Source organism: Semicossyphus pulcher, unplaced genomic scaffold (genome assembly GCF_022749685.1).
Source record: "Semicossyphus pulcher isolate SPU_LCO1_2020_fin unplaced genomic scaffold, fSemPul1.0.p SCAF_3, whole genome shotgun sequence".
Classification (NCBI taxonomy): Eukaryota; Metazoa; Chordata; class Actinopteri; order Labriformes; family Labridae; genus Semicossyphus; species Semicossyphus pulcher.
In genome coordinates this window covers 3,749,860-3,776,502 of record NW_027211704.1, presented here as the reverse complement: position 1 = coordinate 3,776,502, position 26,643 = coordinate 3,749,860, and the positions used below count along the sequence as shown (strand labels likewise).

Genomic DNA, 26,643 nt, shown 5'->3' with positions numbered 1-26,643 from the left:
CCAATCATACATAGCTAAGATGATCCCGGATGTAAGTTGACACAAACCATTGTTTGAGAAACCTTCTCAGTTTTTTGTGGATATAAGTTAAAAGATACCGTTTTAAACGCGTATGTTTAGACCCTTTCAAGCATAACCTAAGGTCTGTTAAGGGGGAATGGGCACTGTTTGCCCAAAATGATCTTTAGGTCAAGACGATCTGTGTCCCATTGTGAGTCACTGGGGTAAGAACATAATAGTGTTAAGCTCACTCTGGTAAACCTGTGAGTATATTAGTAGGATGACATCATTCTTGTCATTTCTACTCACGTGCATATAGGCTGCTCCTACTGGAAAGTTCCTGATGATCTACTATACTAAAGAACCATCTACTTTACATTTCAGTTTAAATCATTGTATATTATACTCCACACTTATCTGACAACCATAGTTGTTTGATACACCACAGAATAAGGTTTAAAAATCATAAAGGGTACTTTTACAGATTTGTTACCCAACAGATTAAGTTGGTTTCATCAGCTTCCTTTTGACCTTTTACAGCATTGAAATACTGCTTACATGTCAATGCATCAGCTATTTTGAATGTATGATATAAAAACTCAGATTAAGGCAGTTTTTCTGCATTAGGAGTATTTGAGTTGAGGGTCATGCTGAATTTAAATGCAGAAATTAGTATTTTGCTATTTTTACGTAAGCTCTGTCGGCCTTTGTTCCTTCATGCCATCTTTCAACACGAGACATGTGGGAGGGGGAGCTGATGAGTTTCAACCCCTCCCTCTTTTTCCAACATTGAGGTGTCCTAAAGCAAAGAACTCATTGCTTTGAACTAACCAGTGTGACTCTCTGTGCAACTGTATGCATAGCAAGCAGGTTTTGCAAGAAGTGGGATCTAATGAATTCCCCGTTGATAGGTAAATGTAAATAAAAAAGAAAAATGAGAACTGATGTTGGAAGAGAAACAGTGTATCGCTTGTCAAGGTAAAACAGGAACAAAAGAAAGCCTATTGAATGACTCTAAGGGATTTTTCTGTGTAGAGACAGATCGTCGTCGTTTCAATTGCAAGAGCTCACCAATAACTGCATAACATGCAAATTTACAGGGTGGATACCAAAAGCAAGAGGGAGTGGAACTGCTTCGTCTGAGATAATGCTTAAACATGGTTATGTACATTCCATGCCCATAGTTACTAGGTTTTTAATGCCAATACTTGACTGTCACTGACAAGTTGTGATACAGGGGGTACTGCAGGTAATGTATGCTAAAAACATTCATTATTTAGTCTGTTGACATCACAGCAGGAGCAATAAAAGTCCAATTAATTTTTAAACTGTTTTATGGGAAATGTTCTGATTCATAATATTAGCTGCCTTATATTAAACTATAATGTGTGTTAATGTGTTTTTGTCTATTTCACAATTAAAGCAATGCTTAACCCCCCCTCTGAAATCTGATTGGCCCCCTAAGGTGCCACTGTGTTGCAACGGGCTGCTAGGCTGGTAGCCTTTGTGGCATTTCAGTGTAGCAAAATTTATTTTCTGGTTCTTTAAAACTTTTTCTTTGGACATGCGTCTGCTTTTTGAATCCTTAAAGAAGTAACTATAAAGATTTTTATGTTGTCACTCTGTTGTGTTAGACAGGAGCTAATGTTAGCGTTCAACTACTTTCTAGCTAACATTGCCCTTTGCTAGGCCTTCAGGCCTAATACTATCATGTAACATAGGACTTGCTAGGCAGATAATTCTAATGTTAGCTATAGTCTAAAGAGAGGCTCATAGGTTATTCTTCATATATACAATTTGCAAACTGTAACCCAGTGATATATTTTCCATATAACAGCATTTGAGCTTCCCATCCTGGGCGTGGCGTCAGAGAAAAATGGGCCCTCTTTGAATGCTGAATGAATGTGAAAGTACATTTGTTAAAACAGTACCACAACAAACAGTACCACGTTGCTTCATACAACCAACTATCGAGCCATGCTAGCAGGTTTGTTAGGCTGTACTTGGGAACAGTGGTCCTGGTAGTTAACTGCTAATACACGTTAGGTTAGCTTGTTAGCATGCTGCAGTTGCAAATTAGCAGTGACCAAATGAAACACAGCTGCTGATGTTGGGAAAGGAATTGATTTTGCCAAAGTATTAGCCAAATTAAAGCTGGTGGTGCTACAGGTGAAGTCCAAAAGTTACAAGGACACATAATCTGGGAACAATAAATATCTGTTACAAATTCCATAATCATCTCTCCATTGCCACAAAAATATCAACCTGCTGGTGACACAAAAGTATCTGTTGGGGAATCACAATCTGAGGACCATGACTGTTATAAGGTAAAATCAACCTGCTGAATAGTTGTTTAGATATCAAGGTCTGGACCAGACAGTCTACGGTCTAGACTGGAGTTGTGGACGGACCAATGAACTGCCAGACATTGTCGTCCCTCAGTGGGCCGCATAGCTAAACATTTGTCACATTTTGTCTAGTTGAATAAACACAACACAACACAAACACCACAGTACAGTTTGTCTGAATGACTAGTCGGTATGTGGACCACATAGGACTGCTGATGGAAGCAAATTCCATTTCACCCACTGCTTTATCCGTTAGGGTTTTCAAAACAACACCACACAGGGAATTTGAGCCAGGAATTTCAAACAATTGTGCCATATCAGTCAGATGACTTTAGAGTCAGATCAGGTCAGCTGTAAGCATAAAATATACAGCATCATTTACATTCCTGTTACATGGATAAAAAATGCTTCAACTTATAGATATCTTATACTAATTTTTTTTAACAATCATACCATGAAAAATCTATTCAATTGAAATGACGCTGAACATAATGCAGCTTTGTGGAGAGATGAAAATAATAATGAATTATCCATTCATGTAATAAAGGCTTGACCAAATATAAAACCCCTTTGTCCACTTAATTAAGCAAAATCTTAACGTTTGACCAACATGGGTCAAAGGAAAAGAAGCTGTACAGAATTTGCTAAACACTAATATACAGACACAAACACAATGGACTACAAATACAAAGGTGGAAATAATACGACACCATTTCATCAGCTGACTGTCTGCAAGGTTAAACAGAGTGTTGGTTTGTTTTGGTTACAGTGACGCAGCCTTTTACAAACTGGTTTCCCGTCAATACTCCCCCCTCATTCAGTCAGCTTGACCTAATTAAGTTTGTTTCAGTTCTGCCCCCGAATAAAACAAACCTCAAGGTTACTTGAAAGTGACTTGTATTATGGATCCTGTCACGCATCTGTGACTCATGTACACCGGATATGTGGAGTATTACAGATGGTTGTCTGGCTTGTTTGCTGATAAAAGAACCTCTGTCTAAGAAAGCGTTTCTCTTTCCCCACGGTGCTATCCCTTTAAATCTGATGTAATGTTGGCACCATCTATTTTGTGATTAACTCCATTCTGATTAAAAAGTTCATAACGTGATTAACTGTCAGAGCTGCAGAAATAACAAATAAGAACAACAACAATCTCAGCATTAAAGAATAGATACTGACACAAGAATGCTGTAATAAACAGGAGTGACAGTACATGAAATAAGGTGACGAGTGAGTCGTGTCACAGAGATCCACATGATTTTCTTGTCATACATTCTCCCACTCTGACCTTCTGAGCTATTAATAAGCACCAGCTGCCCCCTCAAATTCCCTTTTGTTAACAGTAAACTAAACACAAACTCTACTTGGGATGAGACTAAATTACCCAGCAGTTGACAAATCCACCCTGTGATTAGAGTGTTTGGTGACTCTCCTGCACGCCCAATCTTTGTGGGTCAACCTCCTCACTGATGATAAAAATATAAGGTGTGTCAACCAACACGTGCGCTAGAATGACCGCTGAGGCAAATATAGTGCCCTGAGGTGACATTGTGGTCCAGCATGGCCTTGGTGTTTGTTATGTTGTAAACAGAAAGCCATGGACCGGCACAGGATGTGATTAAGTCAAGCACAGCTTAGGCAGAGAGCTATTTAGAGACTTGAGCTTTAATTTAGTTTAATTCAGAGTATCCCTTTAAGAGGAAACATGATAAGTCTGTCAGTCACACACCCATGAGTTTGCAAAAGGGTAATTCATTATTGTCACTAAAACACAAAAGGGTCAGTACCCTTATTGTAATCTGAGAGGCAGAGCTCCAGCACGGACATGTTTGGCAACAAAGGCACAATAAGTTGGGTGGTACATTAGGCAAGAGTACAGAACGTGCAGTTATCAATTTATATGTCACAAGCAAGGTACACGTCTTTCCCATTTTAAAACACTCATGAATCATTAAGCAGTTTCACACTGGCAACGTCAACAAAAAAATCCGGCTGAGATGGATAACAGCTTAAGAATCAGAAAGGGATCATGTAGTTGCTCTGGTCAGGATATGGGTAGAGTCGTCTGACTGGTTTGGTGCACCTAGCTCCGTCCCCACTGGCCCTGTGCGCACACTCATCAGTGTCAGTCCTGCAGGCTCCACACTGGCAGCTGAGAGCAACGGGGTAGGTGAAGACGGGGTTGGCTTCGATGGGACAGCCTGGCAGAATGGCTGTGCGGTATTCCACCTTGTCATAGGTGCAGCCTCTCTGGATAAGGAAGCGTGGGCCGAGAATATCCCTCATATTGCTGTCCTGTCCGTCATACACAAACAAAGAATAAAGAACTATTCAGGATGATTATTTTCAGCTTAAAATGGGGGAAAAAAACTTTATAGCTTAATTGTGGATGTGCTTCATGTCGTACTCTTTACAGAATGCTGTATTTCACTTTATTACTCAATTCCATTCTTTTATTGTGTTTATGTATTTCATTTTAGTCTTTTATAGTTTATATTTTCTTTTAGGGCCGGTTCACACCAGCCTTGTGTAGTCCGATTGAACCGAACCCTGGAGCGTTTGTCCCCTTGGTTTGGCTCGTTTAGGTTGGTGTGAACGAAAAACAATTTTCCTCCGCCCTTTCTTTTTGTCTTTTGTTTGTTTGTTTGTTTTTGTTTCATTGTTATGGCTCTCCCACTTGTCTCATGCTATGTCATGTCTTATTTGTCTCTTTACATGTTGTATTTGTATTGCACCTTTTGTCAGTGATTAGCATTGCTTTGTTTGTTGTCACTGGCTTTGCACTAATACGAAAAACAAAAAAACGTTTGGTCCGCTGGTAAAAGCTGCCGTGTGAACACAAACCAAACTGGAGAGAAAATGCAGCATTGTAACAATTTGTTCTTTGATTCGGAGCAAACAAACAGACTTTAGGTGTGATAGCACCCTGAAATATATTTGACCTTCGATTAACAACATTTTACACTTGTAATGATCAAGATAAACTTTTTACTTTAACCGAGTATGTTTTTGACTATTGTGTATTTAGTAGTTTTACTTTTAATACTATAAAATGCCTTACAACATCAGGACTGCTGATTGAACTAGCCTTTCAGCTAACTCGAGTGCGTTCATCTCTACTCGATTCAAGTTACAGGATTCAAGCCTTTCATGCTGAAACAGATGGGCAGTGAAATGCAAAGACTGTATCGCAAGGCCATGCAAATACAAATCGAAACACTTAAGCATAAACTCTAAGACACATAAATATAGTAAGAACATAAAAAAAGAAAAGAAAAGAAAAACAAAAATAGAAATGAAAACGTCAAAGTGCAACGTGCAGTGTGTTAATCATGTATCCAGTGACAATTTCAGTGCATTGTTTATGAGGTGCCTTAGCAATCTTGGAAATCTGAGCAATCCGAATAGCGCCATGTTGTCCTTGATGTTGATTCATGTAAATGGTTCCTTTCAATGAAATACATTTTAAAAAAATACCCAAACATGGTTTAAAATAATCCAATCATGGTTCTTTTTATATCTATTATTGTTTGTGATTATTTCACCACAGACAACAAACATACCCTTGAGTAGCAGAATCCCATGCAGATGGTAGTATTTATGGCCACACAGAAGTCGCACTCTGGCCTCTCCACGTGCAGGGTGAAGTCAGTGGGTAAACACATGGGAACAGCTGGGCTGAACAGCAGAAAAAGGAGCAAGTGGGTGAACACTGCAGTCTCCATGTTTAGCAATGTTACTTTTTCCAATCAAATTGGGACCTGCATGGAAAGGAAAATGAATAAGATAAATTGACAGAAAAAAATCAAGGGCTTTGTATCATGTTTTCCCTTGTGCATTTGGAATCACCTGCTTGAGAGATGCGGGTGCCTGCAGGCCGGATGATGCAGTGAGGCTGAATGGTCCTGCTGAACAGTATTTATGTGAACCTTTTATAATCTACCTTTAACCAAAGTAGACGTTATCTTCTATCTTTGACGAAAAGGAGGAACTGAAATTTTAGTCCATTATGTGAATGACATGAATTAATGATTCCCTCCATGAGCAATATTCATGCAGTACCCAGGCAAGGTGATGTAATGGATCCTGCACCTGCTGAAAGCCTCATCATTTGAGTCTGACCACTAGATGTCACAAAATACTCAAACGCTTAATTTCTGTTTAAAAGAATGCATCATTTGTTAAGCGCCACTAAAATTTGAACATGAGTTTTACTTCCTTTCCAAAACAAACCTAATCTACCTTTCATTTGACTAAAGATTAACGGAAGAAAAAGCACTTTGTTACAACGTTTTAAAGCACTAACCAAAGGAGCAGGTCTATATGTCTGACACAAATATCTAAACACAAAATCTACACCAGTCAGCAATGTGAGGAAATAAATCCACAAAATGTCACAGTCCAAACATGTGCTGAACAAGTAGAAGACATTCAGTGAGGGTTATCTAATCTGCTCTCGTAGTAAGTAAAACAAAAATACTGCAGTAGACATCACCATTGATCTCTAAACACTAAATGTCTCAGATACAGACTAAAGATACAGACAGTATCTGTCAGCACATGCTATTATTTCCACCCAACACTGCCAGACTAAAGGGATGTCCTTATCTATATTTTAGTGTAATGATTGTTGAGGACAGTTTAAGTGTCTCTATAAATGAAGCCATCATTCTGAAGCTTGCATGTTTTATGTCACGAGTCGTCACTTCATCAGACAAACGTATTTTTCTCTTGGCTGCATCTTACACACTGGGCCGACACTTTTTTTTAATTCCACTTCAGCACTTCCTTCTTTTACAATGCACGTGGCTAACTGGCTGATGTGTTAGCTAATGTGTTTTCATTCAGTAGCAGTGAGTACATTTTTCATTGAACATTACCAGACAATGAAAACATAAACAGAATAGTGTAAGTTCAATGTCCATTTGGCAGCTCATTCCTTCTCCTGCTCTTACTTCACCTTTGCAAACATTAACAGTAAGTGCCATTTTACATTAACTTTCTAAAAATGTAATGGAGCTGATCACTGTCATTAAGAGTGTCTAAAACTCCATCAACCAACAAAGAAACTCCATTAAATAGATTACTAACATCACCATTAATCCCACATAATACTTGTTGTACTGATAAAGGTCCCTGTCAGCAGTTTGAACCTCCTTTTTTTGCACATTCTGTGCAGAAGCCAGCATGTTTTAGAGTTTTAAATGACAAGCTTTTCTACGCATCACTGACGTGATAACCAAAGATAAAGTTAAGCTAAGAAAAGCAACAGTAATCATCTATGACACACAAAATGACACACAAAAAGATTTCACAGCAGTCATTGTTATCAAACCTTTCCCTCCTTAAAACCCCACACAGGATCAGTAACAACTGAGTAACCTGGACAGGAACACGATAAAGACCCTCCTGGCTGGGTCATTATAACACTTCATTTACTCAAGGAATGGTGACTTTTTGATAACAGAAGTTCTTCGGTTGAGGACACCACCAAAACCTCAGGCACACCACAGGATTATGACCTTTGACACTCACTAAAATTATAGCTGACTTCAAGGCTTCCTTGATGGATTATTAACTAACGTGAACTAATCTTTATAGCATCCCGAATGCATCACAGTGGACAAGATTTCTGCCACTTGCAGGAGCAGTAGTGAGAGTATCTCATTGTTCTCCTATCAGGCAGACTGGGAGTGACTCTGATAGTTTGACTGGAAAAACTTTAAAAACAGCGGAGGAGTCAAGCAGCGATTTCTTCTGATTTTTTTTTCTTTTTAGAAGGTTTACTAATAATCGTTATATGATAGAACGATCCTAATATGTCGTTTGAGTCTAAAATACCCTGAAAAAAGACGTTTCTTCCTTTTTTGAGTTAGAATCTTTGCTCTTGCTATTGGTATATGTACAACTGGACTTGAAGAAAATATTAGGATAATACAGAAGCTCCTTCTGAACTAACCATGGCTGGTACAGGTGGCCCAGTGGCCACTTTCTCTGTTTGGGATTATGTTGTGTTTGCTGGAACTATTTTGCTGGCAGCTGGTGTCGGCCTTTTCCAGGCCATCCGAGGGCGTAAGGAGTCCAGCAGTGCAGAGTTTTTGTTGGGAGGACGACAAATGACAGCTGTGCCGGTTGCCATGTCGCTCACAGCCAGTTTTATGTCGGGCATCACAGTCATTGGCACACCTGCCGAGGCTTACCGGTTCGGAGCTGCCTTCTGGCTCTTCGGCTTTTCCTATGCCATCATGTCTACAATCACTGCTGAGATCTTCGTCCCACTGTTCTACAGACTGGGGATCACCAGCGCCTATGAGGTAAGAACATGTCAGATTCTTAATTAATATAATGTTACCAAGACAGGAAATAACTTATCTTTTAAACGAAGAATCAATAAAGCAAGCATGCTTTATTTGTAGGCTACAGAAAACACGGCTAGTTTAAATTGAAAACAGGTTAATGGCAATCAAATGTTGCACAGTTTCTGAATAATATAAAATTATTTCCCGAAAAAGGTTGTTGGACATTAAAGTAAAGAATAAAGAAACAAACAACAAAGAAACAGCTTTAATGTTTTGTAATTGTCCTTGTTTGTAAACCAAATCATCATTTTAATTATGTCTGACTGGTTTCCTCTTCATCTCTAGTACCTGGAGTTGCGCTTCAGCAGGCCCATTCGAATAATTGGAACATCCATGTACATCGTACAGACGGTAACTAAAACATGCAATTAATAAAACCAGAGATATATTCATTATTTTTTGTACTTAGATAATTGAAAACGAAAGTACTAAACTGCAGAATGGAAAAAAACATTCATAATTAAAATAGTAAACATGGAAAAAAACATGGAATAAATCACATGCTTGTTTTTTTTCTCCACCTAATCAACTAATGGTGGTGTCTCTACGCAGGCCCTGTACACCGGTCTGGTCATCTACGCTCCAGCTCTTGCACTAAATCAAAGTAAGTCTCTGTGTGGGCTGCTCTGGTAACAGTCATGAATAAGAAGTGCTTTTGTATGATGCTATCTTCCTCCAGAGGTACCTGTGTATTTGTTCATTTAAAACTTTTTCCACAAACTATGTCGCCAACCACTTCATAACAAATAAGGGTGTTTAGTTGAGCTGTTCATAACAGTACTTTAATGAACTGCAACCTGTTGATACAGGGTTTTGTTTTGTCTCTTTGCTATTATCTATTCTGTCATGATAACAGAGTTTATGAACCTCTGATAGACTTGTTACCAGAGCTGGGTCTCTTTCTCTTATGTTTATCTTAGACACAGGTTCCACCAAACAAAGGAACCCATGTGTACTTCTGTTTGAAATAAATGGATATTTCATTGCTAGTGCCAAGATACAAAAACAATTTTAGAGAGGTTATGTAGACTTCCATTTTAAGTTGCTAAAACTGTCCGTGTTTTATGTCTCAATTGGCTTATTTTGATATATGAATCATTAAGTGTTTTTTGTGTATCGCTCAGTCACAGGACTTGATCTGTGGGGAGTGTTGGTGGCTACAGGAGCGGTGTGCATCCTCTACTGCACTTTGGTTGGTACAAGTCAAAAAGTATTTTGTGTCGCATTGAATTAACCAAACAGTATAAAAGAGGTGTGTAATATGTAAAAAAAAAAAAAACATAGACTGAAAAGACTGAGTCCAAGTATGTTTGTAAACCAAATCATTTTAAAAGCAGTACTGTTCCTAACTTTGGTGTTATCGACCTATTTTAGATTGTGGTAAATAAAACTTTCTCACCTCTTCCTCAACTAGCACTAAATAAGCAAGACTTAACAAAAGTACTTGGAAATGATAAGCTGGCTCTACCTCGGATTTGGTTTCAGGGCGGACTGAAAGCAGTAATCTGGACAGACGTGATGCAGATGGTGATCATGCTGGCAGGTTTTGTGGCTGTTATAGCTAGAGGAGCTGTGCTACAGGGAGGCTTGACGAAGATTTGGGAAGATGCGGGCAAAGGAGGCCGACTAGAAGCGTTTGAGTAAGTGCACAAGCAGCCATTGTTTGATGGTAGTTGTTTTAAAGATGGGGCTTTTTCTGAGTCACAGCAATTGGTATGGAGCAAGAAAACAAACCAGATCTTTCCCACACTTCATCGTACTCACACAGAGGTCATTTTCCTTTGATGTTACGCTTACTGTGTGAAGCTCACATGCTGGTAAAGTGTTGTACTATTGTGTTTCTGGTTCTAAGGCATATAAACTAGGTGCATCTGACATGTCATTACAATAATAAGATAATAGGCAGTGAAAATCTGAAAAGGCATGGGCCGTGTTTCAAGGTAAAACATAATTTTTGATAAACCATTAGCTACCGTCAGATAACAGTTAAGTGGCTAAGTGCTTACATTACCCCTTGATTGCGTAAAATGATATGATAGGAAAATGTTCTGCACACAGTAATAAAGAAAATTCATTATTGCTTAAGAGTCCTCCCATACTATCAGAAGTTTGTACTGTTGATGCATTATCTTCAAATCTCTTCCGTTTGTTGCTCATCTTGATCACAGTTTTGACCCAGATCCTCTGAAGCGTCACACTTTCTGGACTATAGTTGTCGGTGGCAGCATCATGTGGGTGTCTATCTACTCAATAAACCAGTCCCAGGTGCAGCGCTACATTTCTTGCAAAACACTGGGACACGCCAAGATGTGAGTGTTCCTGCATAGCAATGCAAATAGTAATCCACGCCTGACTGAAGGATCCTGCCCTGACAAGTCTTCTTTCACCTCTCAGGTCTTTGTACGTGAACATGGTTGGCTTGTGTGTGACCGTGAGTCTGGCTGTGTTTTCTGGCCTAACCATGTACTCCATTTACAAGAACTGTGACCCACTTACAAACGGTGATATAGGCACCCCTGACCAGGTAACTGCAGCTGCAAGTGTTCTCATCATATGGGCGTCATGTTATGTAACATCTAATTATAGTGAATAGTAAAAACGGTAAATATTTGTGAACCAGCTGCTGCCCTACCTTGTGATGGATATTCTCGCAGAATTCCCTGGAATCCCTGGCTTGTTTGTGGCCGCTGCATACAGTGGTACCCTCAGGTGAGGCTTATGACAAACAAAAAGAGTTAGCAGTGTTGTGTTGATAAGGAAAAGATCTAATAGATAAGATGCAATGATTGGGAAAGAATGAGCTGAAAATACCTGAGTTTTTATTCCTTAGAAAAGTCCACACTTTTGCTGCACTGATTCACAAACAAGTCATTGTTACATTTACATTTCTAGTCTTTTTTATACATAATGCAAGGAACTACCATTATGCTACCTGAGACTAGTCTAATCTGCAATCTAAAGTGGCACTTAAATGCTCAAGCCTTTCTGTTATTTTGGGTGACTAAAAGCTTACTGTTGCATATTTTTCAGCACCGTGTCTTCCAGCATTAACGCCTTGGTTGCTGTCACTGTGGAAGACTTCATTCTTCCAGTGTGCAAAAAACAGTCCGTCTCTCTAACACAGAGACAGACGTCCTGGATGAACATGGGCCTGAGTAAGTTGTGTAAAAAATACTTCAATAGTAGCCAAAGAATGAGCAGGCATTCGAAAATTAAACGGTAAAGTCACTACAGTTGTGAAGAATGTTTCTCTTTGAAACCTCCTCATGTATAATTATTTAAAGATTTGGAATCATTATATATTATTATATGATTTTACAGCACTTTGTTATCATGAATAGCACAGTAATCAACTTAAAGTGTGACTCATGTAGCTAACAAGACACCAGAAGTCACCAAGACAACCATTATCTTATCTTGTTATGCTTTGTAGGTAATAAAAAGTGTCTTCCGTTCCAGAGTAAAAACATGATAGCTGTAAACTGTGCACACCTCCTTTATAGATTGACTGAATGAAAATTGTCAGCAGTTGCATAAAGTAAATTAACTGCAGAAAACAGCGCAAGAATAAACGTGTAGGTTCTTTGATGCTCCTTGCCTGGATTGAGGGTGGCGCCACTATCTAATTTCCTGTGAGAGGACTTTGACGACAAACAGAGTTTCCATAATTTCCTAATTCAATAGAGACACAAGTTAGTATGGTTCTGATCGGTGTTTACACAGAAGGTCACATTGTTCCTTGTAGCTATAGTGCAGTTACATTCGTGAATTAAAGCTCACATTTGAGACATACAGGAAAATAATTAACACTCATTTAGCTGTCAAATATGAAAGCACACCTGTAAAATATTGGGGGCTATAGGTCCTTAAATTATTCAATAACATAATATCACACAATTCTGTCAGTACTACCTACGTATATTACAGTTTAGTTGCTTTATTACTAACCATATATCTAATTAAAATGATTTGACCCAGAGCAAGATAAAGGCAGACATGGATTGATGAAGTAATTCATTAACAATTCTTTGTTAATATTTATACATATAATGGTTATGTAATTATTATAAGTATTATTTATGGTCATACTGACACTGTAGTGACTTTACATGCTATTGGTCTGATAGTGTTGATTTAAAGGGTTGAACAGCATCCTGCACGAACACAATACACTGTCCAAAACACTTTTTGCTTTTAGTTTATAGGAAAATAAAGTTGCAACAGTTGCAATACTAAAATTAATTTGTAATAATGATAGATTTTCACAAGAAATATGTATGAAAACCTAGCTGATTTGCCATGAAGGTTACGATAAAGAAAATTAGAATCTGCACTTTGATCTTGTCTTTCAATAATGCTCATTTTAAAATCTCCTAGGTGTTTTTTTTGGTGCCTTGTGCATTGGGATGGCTGGAGTTGCTTCTTTGATGGGAAGCGTTTTGCAGGTAACACCATGCAGTAACAGAGCTGAAGACATTTCAAGCTCTACAGCACCACCAAGTGCTGAATATTAAGAACTACAAGCCTCCTGACAGGTTTTTCTATTTTCAGGCAGCTCTGTCCATATTTGGCATGATCAGCGGGCCTCTTCTCGGTCTTTACCTATTAGGCATGCTTTTCCGTACAACAAATTCAGTTGTGAGTATTTCCTGTTTCTGGAACATTCAATAGTACCTCTGTGACCTCTCATAAGACAAAGAAATCATACTGACAAAGAAATGTGACACATGGAGGAAGTATTTGACTGTATTTACTTTGCAGGGAGGGCTTTCGGGGATGATAATTGGTCTAGTTTTGACTCTGTGGGTGGGGATTGGAGGCCAGCTATACCCAGCAACCGCTGAAAAGACAAACCCTCTACCACTCAGCACTATAGGCTGCAACAGCACGGACACGAACTACACAACGATAGCTCCATGGACGAGTCCAGTGCCAACGCAGCCTGAGTGAGTCACATGACATAAATGTCTATTTGCTGTTACTCAAGACCATGATAATAAACACGAGCCAAAAAGACTCAACTCCATTTATAATTTCATTATGAAAAGTAAAGACTTGTCAGAATACAAACTAAATTTAGCCAGTATACTGAACCCATTGCCTTTCATTAACACATGGAATGTGTAACAGAGTGAAAATCTAACTGCTTTGAGAGAAGACCCAAAGATGCTCAGTTTGGACGTATATCTTTAAAGAAAAGGCAAACTTTTTATAAATGATTTATTCTGACGTTTTATTGACCAACCTATTTATTGGTTATAATAAATATAATTATTGGTTGCAGCCCTTCTTAGTAAGTAAGCAATCATGCTGGCGTAACAAGCGCATAATGGCAGGATGATGATTGCTAAGATGATTTCCTTTGTGTGTCAGTGTCAGGCCACCTCTGGCAGACTCCTGGTACTCTCTGTCCTACGTCTACCTCTCTCTTTTGGGTACACTGACTACAATGGCGTCTGGCCTGCTGGTGAGCATAATCTCAGGTGAGACATTATTTCCCTTCCTCTCAGTCCACTGCAGAGGCAGGTCAGTGGCTCCATGGTCTACATGTTAAAAAATATAATCTTAGTTTACAATAAAACACTTATGAGTACTTTTTCATTGTAGGTGGATGCAAGCAAGAAAAAATGAACCCAAATCTGTTTGTGAGGAAGAGTGACCTGATCTGCTTCAGCTGGTGTAGTAAATCAGAGGTAAGAGACTAACACATTTATTATATAAAGTAAGGATAAATCACCGACCACCCTACACAAAGATTTTGTCAAAATGATTAACGGTTTGCTTAATGTTCTCAACCCACTACAGGAATCAGAGGTCAAAGAAAAGGATGCAAAAGACTTTGATATGGGAGCTGACGACCTGAGATTCGAGATGAGTAAAGTTGAAAAAGCCACTAGACTCTGATGCTGCTCTGTCAATACTACGATTCAATTGTATATAAACATAAATAACAATTGTTTTGCTGCTACATCCCTGGGTTCATTTGATTTGTAAGAACAGATAATTAATCTACAACTAGTATGTGCCCTAATGTTGGTAAGCATTTTGATGTTTTAAAAACTGTGCTAAAATTGAGATTTTCAAAATGTTTCATTAAAAAACTTTACAGAGATATAATGAAAATGTCAAGCGTTTCTATTAATGTTGCTACCTAGCTATGTTGCTCAAGCAACATTAAAAAACAAAAAAATATACAGTATGAAAATCTACAGCAACATGTGGTGCTTTAGCATATCCCTATAACTAAACCAGGACCTCTCAACTGCTGCAGTGTTCTTCTGAACAAATGGAGGGAAAAGGAATTTAATGTAAACACAAGGTCACTGCATCTTTTGCTCTTTCCTGTTTAGCAGCGATGTGGCAAGACCGCTTTACTTTCATTGCCCTTTGTTCAATTGTTCTTTCTGATAGCGCCCGCTAACTCCTTACTTTCTAGCTGAACATAGTCCTCCTTTATCTCATGCCGACACGTACAGGAACACTGTAATAATGTTTATTTTACCATGCCTTTGATGGGATTACTGTTTTTAAAAGAACAATGGACATTTGTTTTTGAATACTTGTTTATGACCTGATCATTTTTTGTATGGAAATTGTGCACTCCTCATTTACTAATTGTTTGAAGTTGTCACAAATTCTACTTGTTAATAAATGTTTTGTACGAAGTTTAACTGTGTTGACTGAAAACATATTTACACAAGCATCAGGAAGTTTCAAGTTCTCTCAAGAAGACAGGGAACTTCAGGGAGTGTATGACGTTGGTATGTTTGTGAGACAAAGTACAGGACATTTATGACAATAAAACTACATTTACTGAGCCATAATGCTTTGGCAACAAGGCTCCTCTTCTACTCAGGGCTGTAAAATGTGAACGGTGCAAGGGTAGGACAGAGATAGAGAGAGAGACTGAGCTTTGGTCTTGGTATAACGAGCCCTATGTCTCCATAGCAACATACAATAGAGGAAGTTTACAAAGCAATGACCTGCCCACTTTTACCTGACAGTGTGCCAGCAAATCAACCCTTAAGCTGTGTCACTTTGCAGGAAGTGGAGAGTCAGCCGTAACATGGAGGCACACTCACAGCCAGGAAGGTGAACTCAGTTACAGTTGTCACTGATACTTACAAATAAGGTGAGTGTGATTTTTTTTAAAGTGTACAGCAGTAAGACTAATCAGCAAAAGTCATTAACTTCTTATTCAAGCTTACGACTAAGTCAACTCTCTTATCAGGAGATTGGAAATGTTCCATCAACACAACTAGAAGAGATCAGACTTGTTAGACAATTTGTACTTTCTGTTTACACACTCGAGGTTAGCGTGTTTGAAGTCATTTCCTGTAGCAGATCTGTTGATGTGTTCAAACACGACCTATTTTTAAAAGGTTATACACTGTTTAAATGTGTCAATTTCACTGACTTAAAACATGATATGACGAAGATAAAGGAAACCTAGATTGTAGACTGTTTATGCTAGTGATTTTCAAGCCATGTCTTGTTTCCCAGACAGAATCACAGCCATGGATACCACCTTTTCTACCCTGGTTTGCTACCTTTTGACCCTTTTGTTTGCTGTGGCACAAACAGAAGATGGGACTTTTACAGTCACACCTGTCTTTAACCTGACACATACAAGTACAATTGAAACTCCAGCTAACTCTACTGCACATGTAACTGTCATCTCAAACTTGACAGAGAACACGACACCATTTCCCAGCACGACCCACAACAATGAACCACTCACCGAAGCTACAGCAGCTACAACTGAGAGCACAAGTCATCTCCAGACTTCTCAGTCAACAGCCACAATGACTCCTATAACAAATCATACATCAGTGACGACAGCAACACCTGGCACCAGCATGCCAACATTTACTGCACTGACAACACCGACATTGCAGACGACGGAAGGTTACATAAGTACACCTGATACCACAGTAATTACGACAGCTAATTCATCGCACACTGACAACACAACCTCAGATTCAATGCACAGAACCACACAAGGTAAGCATCTGGCTTCATGTTCTTATTTTCAGACTTAAATTAATGATATATTTGCTTATTGAATGCTCATATCATGTGTTTTGCTTTATTTAGGTTTTGGACTGAACAATACAGAGATAAATATGACTATTCTCTTCAGCGTTGTCCTTGGAGTGTTTGCTATGGCACTGGTTTTACTCATGTTTCACAAGTGCAAACACAGAATCCAATACTTGCACCAACCTCTGACCAACACTGAAGCTATGGGTAAGGAGTCCCCCTTCGTCAAACAATCCATCCAAGCAATAGTATATATTATTCGCAGTTAAGACATCTATTTAATTTTCAACAGATGCATATGTGGCAGGTGATGACACACTCGTAATTTCTGGAGGACTTTATGATGGCCATCCGATATACGACAATGTGCCAACAGCCTCAGAGGAGCAATCTCAATTTCGCCTTGAGTTCCTTCACTGAGGAGAACAGAGTTCCTAAAGTAAAATGTCATCTTTGGAGCTGGAAAGCCTTGGATAATATTTACTGCAAGACTGAAATTTCACCCCTGGAAACTTTGAGGCTAATATCAGTGAGGAAGGGAAATGACTTTTCGCAAGAACATTCACTCAAGGACAATGCTGATCGATTTGAACATTACTTTTACTTTTATCACTGTCAATACCAGGATACATAAATAAATGAAATATATTAAGATATTAATACATAACAACTACACCTTTTCCTACACCAACGATATAAACCTGTGCCAAATATATCAGATATCATTTAAACATCAGTAACGACAAATTCTTACAAACAACAGCACAACAATCAGACCTTAAATTAGAAATCAAACTGCTCAAAAGCATAGATGGTGACTAACATTAACTTAAACTCTGCCTACAAAGCCCAAACAACCTTGCTAAATTAACAGGAATATTAAAACCTAAATCTTTCAATTGTTAACAATACTGTTAAGCTTATCCATTGCAATTCATTTAATGCACGTAAAGAAAGAAATTTACCTGGTATTTAATTACTGTCTATTTGATCCCTAATGGTGCTATACTATAAATATGAGGAAAGATGGAATATGAACACGTAAACCTGCCTTGCATTGCTTTGATTACTGTTTATCTGGCCTGTAACTGCACTACTTATGCAAAGATCTTCTCACTGGTCTTCTTCTTTTTTTTGTCACAGCCAGTGACAGCCGTCCAACCAGCATCTCTCATCCTTTTCATTGCTGCTAGCTTAAGGGAATTCCCTGGTGATTTGTGAGGCACTGGACTTTGGATCTGATTTAATGAAAATTACCTGTGATTATTTCTTCTTTGACTTAATCTCATTTTCAAACAGCATTAGAACACTGTGCTCAGGTTACCTTTTTGAAGATGTTAAGCTTGCAGGCTGGAGCAGAGAAATTGGGTGCCGGTGCACTTGCATAGATCTGTCAAGGCGAAAAACAGAAGAATCAGCTGTTCTTCCAGTCTTGCACTATAAAATAAAATCACAAAATGAAGAGTTTAATTCAACTCACCAAGAGATCATTGAGGTCGGAGCTGTCAGACTTGGGGTCAAGCTCTATAGTGCTTGTCCTCCAGCATGCAGCCTTTTCAGCAGAAGGGGGTGTCCTTATTCTGTAGGACTGAAAAACATCTCAAAGAGTAAATGTCAGCAGAATTCATTAATATTGTCATTAATTCTGGAAAATGTCAGAATGATAATGTATATTACTTTGATTTTTGATGATCCTTCAACCCTGTTCGTAATACTTTTTGGTGTTTTCAGGTCTCTGTTTTTAATTTCCTAGGATGCAAAGTCAATGTTAGTCTGCAGTTTTATAAGAACAACAGTGGATAGAGTCGCAAAGTAAACTCCTATATTATACAGGTCTCTATTTGCACAGCCAGTCAACATGTACATATTAATAGATTAAACTGCTATCCTACCTGGGTCTTTGGTGTTGTTCCATGTGGTGTATTGATAGACTCAGCATCACATTCCTTATCCTAACAAGACATATTATGTAACTGTAATTAAATTTGTCTTGTGGCAACAGGAAATCATCTGGTTATTTTCAGTTATATCCTATAGTGACTTGTGCCACACAGAGCATTAATTACTGGTCTCAGACAGTGCATATTGAAAACAACATTTCTCCTAAAAATGAATGCAAATAGAAATACACAACCTTTGCATGCACATGCAAGCAAACCACGACACCTTCCCGGACTGTACAGGACTAACAGATGAGTTAGGGGCAATTTACACAATAATTCAAAAAGTCTTTGCTAGATTAAACTCACATCTTTCTTCATGACTGCAGCGGTTTTCCTGCTCTTGGAGAAGTCAAACACGTGTCTCTTTGCAGAGCTCACTTTTGGAGTCTTTGAACATTTCCCTTGTGTGTAGTTTGGGGCAGGTGACTAGAATTTAAACATGAATTCTTGGTTAAGTACAAGCAATTACAAACCAAGTCAATAGTGCTGGTCTATTTGCTAATGTACAGAGTTTGTACCTGCTTGTTTCTTGCTTCGGACAGCTGAGTGATTTTCATTGATGACATTTCTTTCTTTATGTCAGTTAGCTCCTTCTGCAGGTTTGCCTAAAGCAATGAAAAGTATTTCTCAAAGAATTAACCATCTCTCAAACAACAAAGTACATCCTGCTTCAATTAGAATCCAAAAATAAACTGAGTCAAACAAAGACATACTGTACCTTCTCTGTCACTTCTGTCCTTAGCTGTTTCCTCAGCTGATCATTGTCTGTCTTATGCTCCACAAGTTCAAACTCCTGATTAAAGGAATAGTTTTGTAGTTTTAGAATGAAAAAGCATGCATTTTGTAATTGTTTTCTGCATAAATAAACATGAATTTATGATTTTGCAGGATCATACTAGTGATTTTTTCTGGGCTACAGCCTCCATCTCTTTTTTCTTGTTCTCTCCAAGCTCTGAATCCTTTTCTTCAACCATCCGATCATACTGGCTCTGGTAATAACAAGTTAAGATCCTTCCATTGAAACATGTGTTTGGATTGACGATGCTGGTGTAAAGGATAATTTTCAGACAGCAAAACATAAACCTGATGATGACCTTACCTTGTGTTTCTCCATCAGTGCAACCATATCTGCTATCTTGTGCTGACACTTGAGTTCGGCGTCTTCCTTGTGCTTGATGGCCTCTGCTGTTGTTAATCTGAGATTTTGTACCTTTAAGACAGTGTGTTTCTCATGTTATTATTCTGAAGAGCGAAAGTATGGTAAATTTCACCAATTAATAACCTCATTCTCAAGCTCTGCTGCAAAGGCTGATTTGAACTCAAGATCCTTGAGCAATTGCTGATGGTCTTCCTCATTCAGTTGTTTAAGGTTCTGGGACTCCTTGTAAAGATTGTTGATCTAGAGGCAAAAATGAATCTACTGAATGCAGAGCTATACTTCGTAGTTTAAATGTTTGAGATAAAAATTAATTAAACATCATACCACATTTTCAAGCTCATCAGATTTTGCAATTTCCTTTGCTATTTGTTTCTTAAGCACTTTGTTCTGAAATTATACAAGTGAAATGTGAGCTGAATGGACAACATAGCCATTCTTTTGTACAGCTGCAGTTTTAGTCTTCACAAACCTCTTTCTGAAATTCCTCATTTGCTTTAAGTTTGAGTTCCAACTTTTTCTTTAGATTACACAGCTAAAAAACAAACAAGTTCTTGTGACTTCCAGAAAGAGCTCAAATATAAATATAACAGCGATTTCATTTGATTAATAGTCACCTTTGTTTCCGCAGCTTTGATTTGTTTTTCCTTTTCTGTAATTTCCTCCTGCAAAAGATCACACTACACCAAAAAAAAGAAACATCACTTAACACTTTCAGAACAAAAAGCATCTTTGTGAAGCCTTGTGTGTTTTTTTTGACAATTGGTTTGGTTGGCATACTTACTTTTTCTTCAATTTTCTTCTGCAGATTCTCAGTTTCTTGATATTTCCCTTGGATTCTGTTTTTAACTGAGTGTACTTCCTCTCTATTTAATGAAGAAAATATTGCTATGAATCTTGAAACAACACCAGTCAAACTCTCTAAAGGGAAAACTCACCGTAAACGTTGGTTTTCTTCTTCCAGTCTTTGGATTTCTTTTGTGAGCTTCACTGCCTTCTCCTCATTCACCTGAACATCCAAATGTGTTATTCATATGATACAGTAGGCAATAAAAACAAACATAAAACCAAACAAAAACAACTGCTGTACACATGAAAATTATCTCGCAATTTGATTAGCAAATTCCAACCTTAATGTTTGCCTCAATAGCTTTCACATTAGAGGATCGGCTCTCAAACTGCTGTTGAATGACTTCCTTCTCAGACTGCAGCTCATTAAAGTTGGATAATAGCTCTTTGTACTTTACTCTTAAAAATGACATACATAATAGATGACACATTAAGATTATAACAGTGTAATATAATATGCTATTATGCATGCTAATATTATGGAATGACTGGCATTTAAAAACTTACTCGTTCTGTGTGATGTCTTTCCTCAGTTGCTCCATCTGAAAGTTGTGCTCTTCATTTTTCTTCACTTCAGAAAACAATTGTTGCTCCAGCTCCTGCACTTTGATCTGAGAGTAAATTAAAAAACATAATGCTGTGAAGCTATGGACTGTATACATGCACCTTATCACCAAACTCTTTTTAATTAATTCCTAATGTGTAAGAGATGAACACATTTGGAATTAAGAATAAAATTAATGAACATAAAAACCTCTGTCATTGCTGATTTTCCCTCAAACTCTTCGTGTTCTTTTTCAGCAGCTTCACAAGTTTTCTTCAGCAGATCATTTTCAGCCAAGGCAACCTCTGCTTCATTCTGCACCAATACATTTTTGGGCGTCAGTATTAGACTATGGACTTAACATTAGTTTCCTTTCTACCATGAAGTGTTTATTGGCATCACCTTAAACAACTGGGCTTCTTTGTTTTTCCTCGAAAGCTCCACTGTGAGCTCCTTCAGTCTGTCTTCGGTTATGCCAATCTTACTCTTCATGGACTCAAGAGATTTGGATTTTTTGTCCTTAGAACAAAGCATACAGCAAATGTCTTCAGGTTAACATTTGTATTCTACAGACTACAATGATTGGTTAAGTAACAATATACTGAATACAATAACATTTAAATTGTACTCACCAGTTCATCCTCTAGGATTTTGATCTGCTCTTCTTTCTTTGCACTTTGCTCCATGGTCTCACCTGTTAAGTAAAGCATTGTTTCAGCTTGATGTAGCAGCAGATAAAAATATCTTTTTATTTCACCCAGCAATGCTTACGTAAAAGTGCGCTTCTTGTTTCAAGTTCCTTCTTGTTTTCCACAAGTTTATCCTCAAGTTCTTTGGCCCTTAAAAATAAGTCACAACAACATAACAGAATGAGTTATAATTGTGTTTGGTCAGGACATGCTATGTCTTTTCACTGGTGAATTATACCTCTGGATCTCTAAAGCCAGTGAGTTCTGTAGCTCTTGAAGGGTTGTCTGAATCTGCTCCAGCTTCTCTGCTTGTTGATTTTTAACTCTGCCAAGCTCCTGCAAGCTGAAGTCCTTGCTTAAAATCTTCTCTGCGTATTTTTCTTTACTCTCTCTCAGCAGTGCAGCAATAGCTTCACGATTTTTCTGAGGGAAAAAAAAGAAATTGTTATTGCAGTGGTTAGAGCCCCCTGGTTTCACCAAAAATGACATGAATCTCAACACTCACTTCAGTTTCTTTCAAGCACTGCTCAGCACTCTGCAGTTTCTGAAGAAGCGATTCCTTCTCAGCTTCTGAACATTTTAGCAGTTCATATTGTTCATCTGTAAAGTTGGTAAATATTTCATAATAACTGAGTATGCTTCATTAGTTTTCTTTTAAATTCCAAAGTGAACTTATACTGCAGCTAGAACGTAAATAAAGAAAATATATATGTATTTATAATTTTATAATAAGAAATTCGACAATACACACACACATGGTAAGAACCATGATGACATAAGTAATAATTTAGATAATTACTTCTGAATTCAGTTGTTTTAATGGTTTAAAGCTGCTGCAAAATGTGATATGAAACCTAGAAATAGTCATGGGCTCACATCGCTAACTTCATTGAATCATGTTGATCACCAGATGAGAATTCAACTGTCCCTATCATTGTTATTCTATTAAATTCATGTGATCCAAGAACATTTTATGTATGTGTATCAAACCCATTGCATGTTTTGTTGCAGAAACATAAGTTTGCTAAAGAAAAATGTTTATAAAATTAGGTTAATGAAAACTTCTTTTTGGCAGAATGCTGAACATAAAAACAAACAGTTTATCTTGAAATCTAACAGTGATCTTACTTGTTGCTTCTCCAAGCTGTTTGCAGTGCTGCTGAGTTTCATGTAAGTCAAGCAGAATCGTTTTTATTTCATTTTCTTTTTCCTTGAGTTTAGTTTGAAGAACTTCAACCTGTAAATACATGTCATTGCATTTCATGTGTCATTCCTTCAAGTGTTTGTCTTATAACTTGTGTTTACATTGCATTCCCAAATAAACTGGTCTAAACAGAGTTTTATTTTACTAACCTCTTTCTCTTGCATGTCATGTTCTTCAATATATTTTACTTTCAGAATCTCAAATTGCTGCAAGCCCTCCTTCACTGGAAAAAAGATGAAAAGGTTATTTTTCTTGCTGGTGGACATTTTGATTAATCTATATACTATTCCCCCAAAGTCATTTAGGATACACTTTATCCTTTCTTTTATTTCTGATCTAGCAAAATGTATTAAGATGTGGAGTAACTAGCGAAAAGCCTAATAGTCACGCACAAAAAACTAAAAACCTTTCTGCATCTCTTGCTGATCAGCTTCTGCTTGGATGTGAAGGCTTTCAAATGCTGTAATGAGTTTCTACAGACAAAAAGTTATTCATTAACTAACCATCAAACTCCTGTCTAGCAGATAATCATTAATAAAAAAAGACTTCATTGGGTTATAGATTTAAAGGTGTTTTACCTGAATACCTCCACTATTTTCCATAAAGAGACGATGTGTTTCTTCTCTTTCAGATTCGACTGCAAAATGTAAACACTGGTCATTAAGTGTGCAGAAATGTGTCTTCATTGTCTACAAAGCTGGTTAAGAGGGGTATTTGAGCAGAAAAACGTAAAAATGTGTTTTACTTACATACATGCATTTTCTCAGCAGACCGTTCGAGAGTATCTTTGAGTAAATTACACAAGTTCCTTGTTGCGTTGTTTCTGTATTTAAATTTGGTATTTGATACAAACAAGACATTTCACACAGAAAAAACAATATTTAAAAATCAGATTGTCATGTTTATCTGACATCTACAGAGCATATCTAAGGGGTGTACCACAAAGCAAGTTTGGCAGCCTGGCTTTTTTTGCATTAGCTTGCTAGACCATACCTACAATCTCGGTCAGAGAACAAATTTCACAAGAGTTGTTATAAACTCTTTGATAACCCTGGTTTCTTTCTTTAAGCTCTGTGCATTTTCCAACATAGAGCACCTTTCATAGACAGTTGACTCAAAGTGGAGTGATTTTGGGCTGCCTACTTAAGTCAGTTTGTTATCATGAATAGCAATGAGGAAGAGAATATTATCATGAAAAGGTGGCACTTTTCAGAGCCATTTTAAATCCAACATTTTGAGAATAACCACCTCCAAAGTAGGTTACGTGTTCAGTATAAGTTATCACAATGAACTAGCCAGGGTAAAAGAGAGCATCATTTGTGATATTGAAAACTCTGGCTTTAGACTCAAAGTAACGTGCTAGCTCATTAAACTTGCTTCGTAGTACACGCCTCTGGTATGTCTTAAGCCCTTTTTAAACTAATAAACCCCATACTTGTTCCTCAGATCCTCATTTTCAGTGATCTGTTCCTCCAGCTTAATGCTAAGACTTTCATTTCCAAACTGTAAGGACAGAACACACACAATATTTACTACTATATATATCAAAGGGTGTTAGAGTATGATGTTCCTCTATCATCTATCATCTCTAAATGAAAAAAGAATACAATATATAGGTGGTTAGAGACAAAGGCAGATTTAAAAAAAACATGTCACTGTGGAACACACCTGCAACTCCTGAATGGCTTTACGCTGCGTTTCAATTGTTCTTTTGTTTTCTTGGAGTCTCCTTTCCTTCTGTACAGTGTCAGAGTCGGCTTTGATCTTCCAGCTCTTAATTTTCTCAACTTCATCAAACAGCTTGGTATAGAGTTGTCCAGGATTGCAATTATTCTGGAAAATAGAACAATGACAGGAAGTACTTTAAAATAAAAGTGTTGCAAAGGCCAAGTCTTTCCCATTCATGCATTTTGTACAATGACAATATAAACGTTACCTCGTCTTTTTCCATTGGTGGCACAAATTTTGTCTTGGGAAAATCTTAAAAGGATACAAAATAATTCATATGTTAAAAGGTTTATAAAACTTGCAAACTTTTTTTGCCAAAATTAGGGCTGCACGATATATTGTTTAACAACCACAATTGCGATTTGCACAAGTGCAATATTCACATCGCAGGCCTCGATCATGCCGCCGACATGATCTATGACGTCAGCAGCTTCATTGAGCAAGGTGGCTTATAAGTGTGTGTATTCCCATTAACAGCGTCACCGCGTCCCAGTGCTGGTTAAAGCTGGGGCAACATAAACGTACAGTTGACGGAGCAGGCATGCTGTTTACTTTAAGCGGCTACACCTACAGCACATACACCGCCTGAGGTTGTCTGTCACGGAGCTGATCACGCTGATTAAACATACATTTGATCATCATGGTCATCACAATGGTTGACGACATACTGTATTAATAACACAACTGCAGCCCACAAGTCTATTAGTATTTGTTTTATAAGGAACCTGTTGCTCCAACTGTACTCTACTTTTTCATGCTGGTGTCAGAGTCTGAACCAAGAGTGGGAAAAGTAGGACTGGGTTTTGATTTATTATAAGCAAATAGACTTAAAAGTCCCAAATAATAAAAAGTATGATTGTAAATTGTTTTTATAAACATAAAAACACACTGCGTTTATCTGGTATAATATCCTGTATTTTTTTTAATCACAATAAATATCGCATTAATATCGCAGAACAAAAAGATATTGCAATGTCTCTTTTTTTCCAATATAATGCAGCCCTAGCCGAAATGATGTAGTGTTGTGTAGCAGAAATTACCTTGTCTGGTAGGTTTAGTTGGTGCAACAACACTTGTACTGACAAAAGGCATAGTCTGCTCTTTGTCAAAGCATTTACTGTAGCCCTGAAGGAAAACATTAATTATGCTTTGTCATCATAATTATCAATGATTGCTGCCTGTAGACATCAGCTCACTCTGTTCATTAATGCTTCCTGCTTACACCATGGAAAACAATGGCCAATGAGTTAGCTAATAATTACTGGACTATAGAATGGTGTCTGTGCTGAGCAAGCCATAAACGTATATGGCATTTTCTTTCTTTATTCTATATCTATTTGCTATTCCAACTTACCTGCTCTAAGGTGTTCATGAAATCACCACAATTATCAACGATTTCCTGAGGTCGAACAGCTGATACCTGTCCTTTATTCACCCTGGGAGGTACCAACAGCTTGAAGTTAAAACCCCGGTCTCTCTCCATTCTGTAAAAAGTTACATTACAACTTTAATTATCAAAGGTAATGCTACAGTACTACTAAGTTTAAACTGCTGAACTTTATCAATACCCTAATACATAATAACCTTTTTATAACCTAAGCCGTTGGCTAGGTTATACACAGTTTAGAAGTGTAACTCTCAAGCCAATTGACGTTAGCTTACTAAGCTAGTTAGCTAACATTAACCTAACTTCGATACATAAAACTTTACGAAACAATGACAAAATAGCTAGCAGCAATATCTTTGATACGGCGTTATTTTGGTAAACAACAGCGCGATA

At 37.7% G+C, this 26,643-nt stretch overlaps 3 protein-coding genes across 3 annotated transcripts; 1 reads left to right on the top strand and 2 right to left on the bottom strand.

Moving 5' to 3' along the window:
- Positions 1 to 4,364: 4,364 nt before the first annotated feature.
- On the bottom strand, positions 4,365 to 6,082 carry tshba (thyroid stimulating hormone subunit beta a). Its single transcript, XM_069678373.1, has 2 exons — positions 5,912 to 6,082; positions 4,365 to 4,643 (listed from the first exon to the last, which is right to left on the bottom strand). Exons 1-2 carry the CDS (start codon positions 6,071 to 6,073, stop codon positions 4,365 to 4,367), a joined length of 441 nt encoding a protein of 146 aa, XP_069534474.1. The 5' UTR covers positions 6,074 to 6,082.
- A 2,226-nt stretch (positions 6,083 to 8,308) lies between these two features.
- slc5a8l (solute carrier family 5 member 8, like) lies at positions 8,309 to 15,315 on the top strand. The gene is made up of 15 exons (XM_069678242.1): positions 8,309 to 8,662; positions 8,993 to 9,058; positions 9,260 to 9,311; positions 9,832 to 9,899; positions 10,193 to 10,347; positions 10,876 to 11,016; positions 11,102 to 11,231; positions 11,328 to 11,416; positions 11,738 to 11,862; positions 13,085 to 13,152; positions 13,259 to 13,345; positions 13,469 to 13,653; positions 14,087 to 14,190; positions 14,315 to 14,400; positions 14,513 to 15,315. The coding sequence occupies exons 1-15, from the start codon at positions 8,309 to 8,311 to the stop codon at positions 14,609 to 14,611; spliced, it is 1,809 nt and encodes a 602-aa protein (XP_069534343.1). The 3' UTR covers positions 14,612 to 15,315.
- Positions 15,316 to 17,847: 2,532 nt separating this feature from the next.
- On the bottom strand, positions 17,848 to 26,346 carry sycp1 (synaptonemal complex protein 1). The gene is made up of 33 exons (XM_069678239.1): positions 26,218 to 26,346; positions 25,904 to 25,988; positions 25,072 to 25,115; positions 24,804 to 24,968; positions 24,571 to 24,638; positions 23,885 to 23,958; positions 23,714 to 23,772; positions 23,542 to 23,608; positions 23,285 to 23,358; positions 23,060 to 23,168; positions 22,437 to 22,531; positions 22,170 to 22,354; positions 22,014 to 22,081; positions 21,875 to 21,936; positions 21,645 to 21,761; positions 21,504 to 21,557; positions 21,206 to 21,309; positions 20,980 to 21,097; positions 20,788 to 20,858; positions 20,634 to 20,715; positions 20,467 to 20,529; positions 20,322 to 20,384; positions 20,177 to 20,239; positions 19,976 to 20,092; positions 19,793 to 19,903; positions 19,590 to 19,682; positions 19,412 to 19,486; positions 19,212 to 19,298; positions 19,000 to 19,119; positions 18,428 to 18,499; positions 18,231 to 18,338; positions 18,075 to 18,140; positions 17,848 to 17,988 (listed from the first exon to the last, which is right to left on the bottom strand). Exons 1-33 carry the CDS (start codon positions 26,344 to 26,346, stop codon positions 17,848 to 17,850), a joined length of 3,009 nt encoding a protein of 1,002 aa, XP_069534340.1.
- Positions 26,347 to 26,643: the final 297 nt, after the last annotated feature.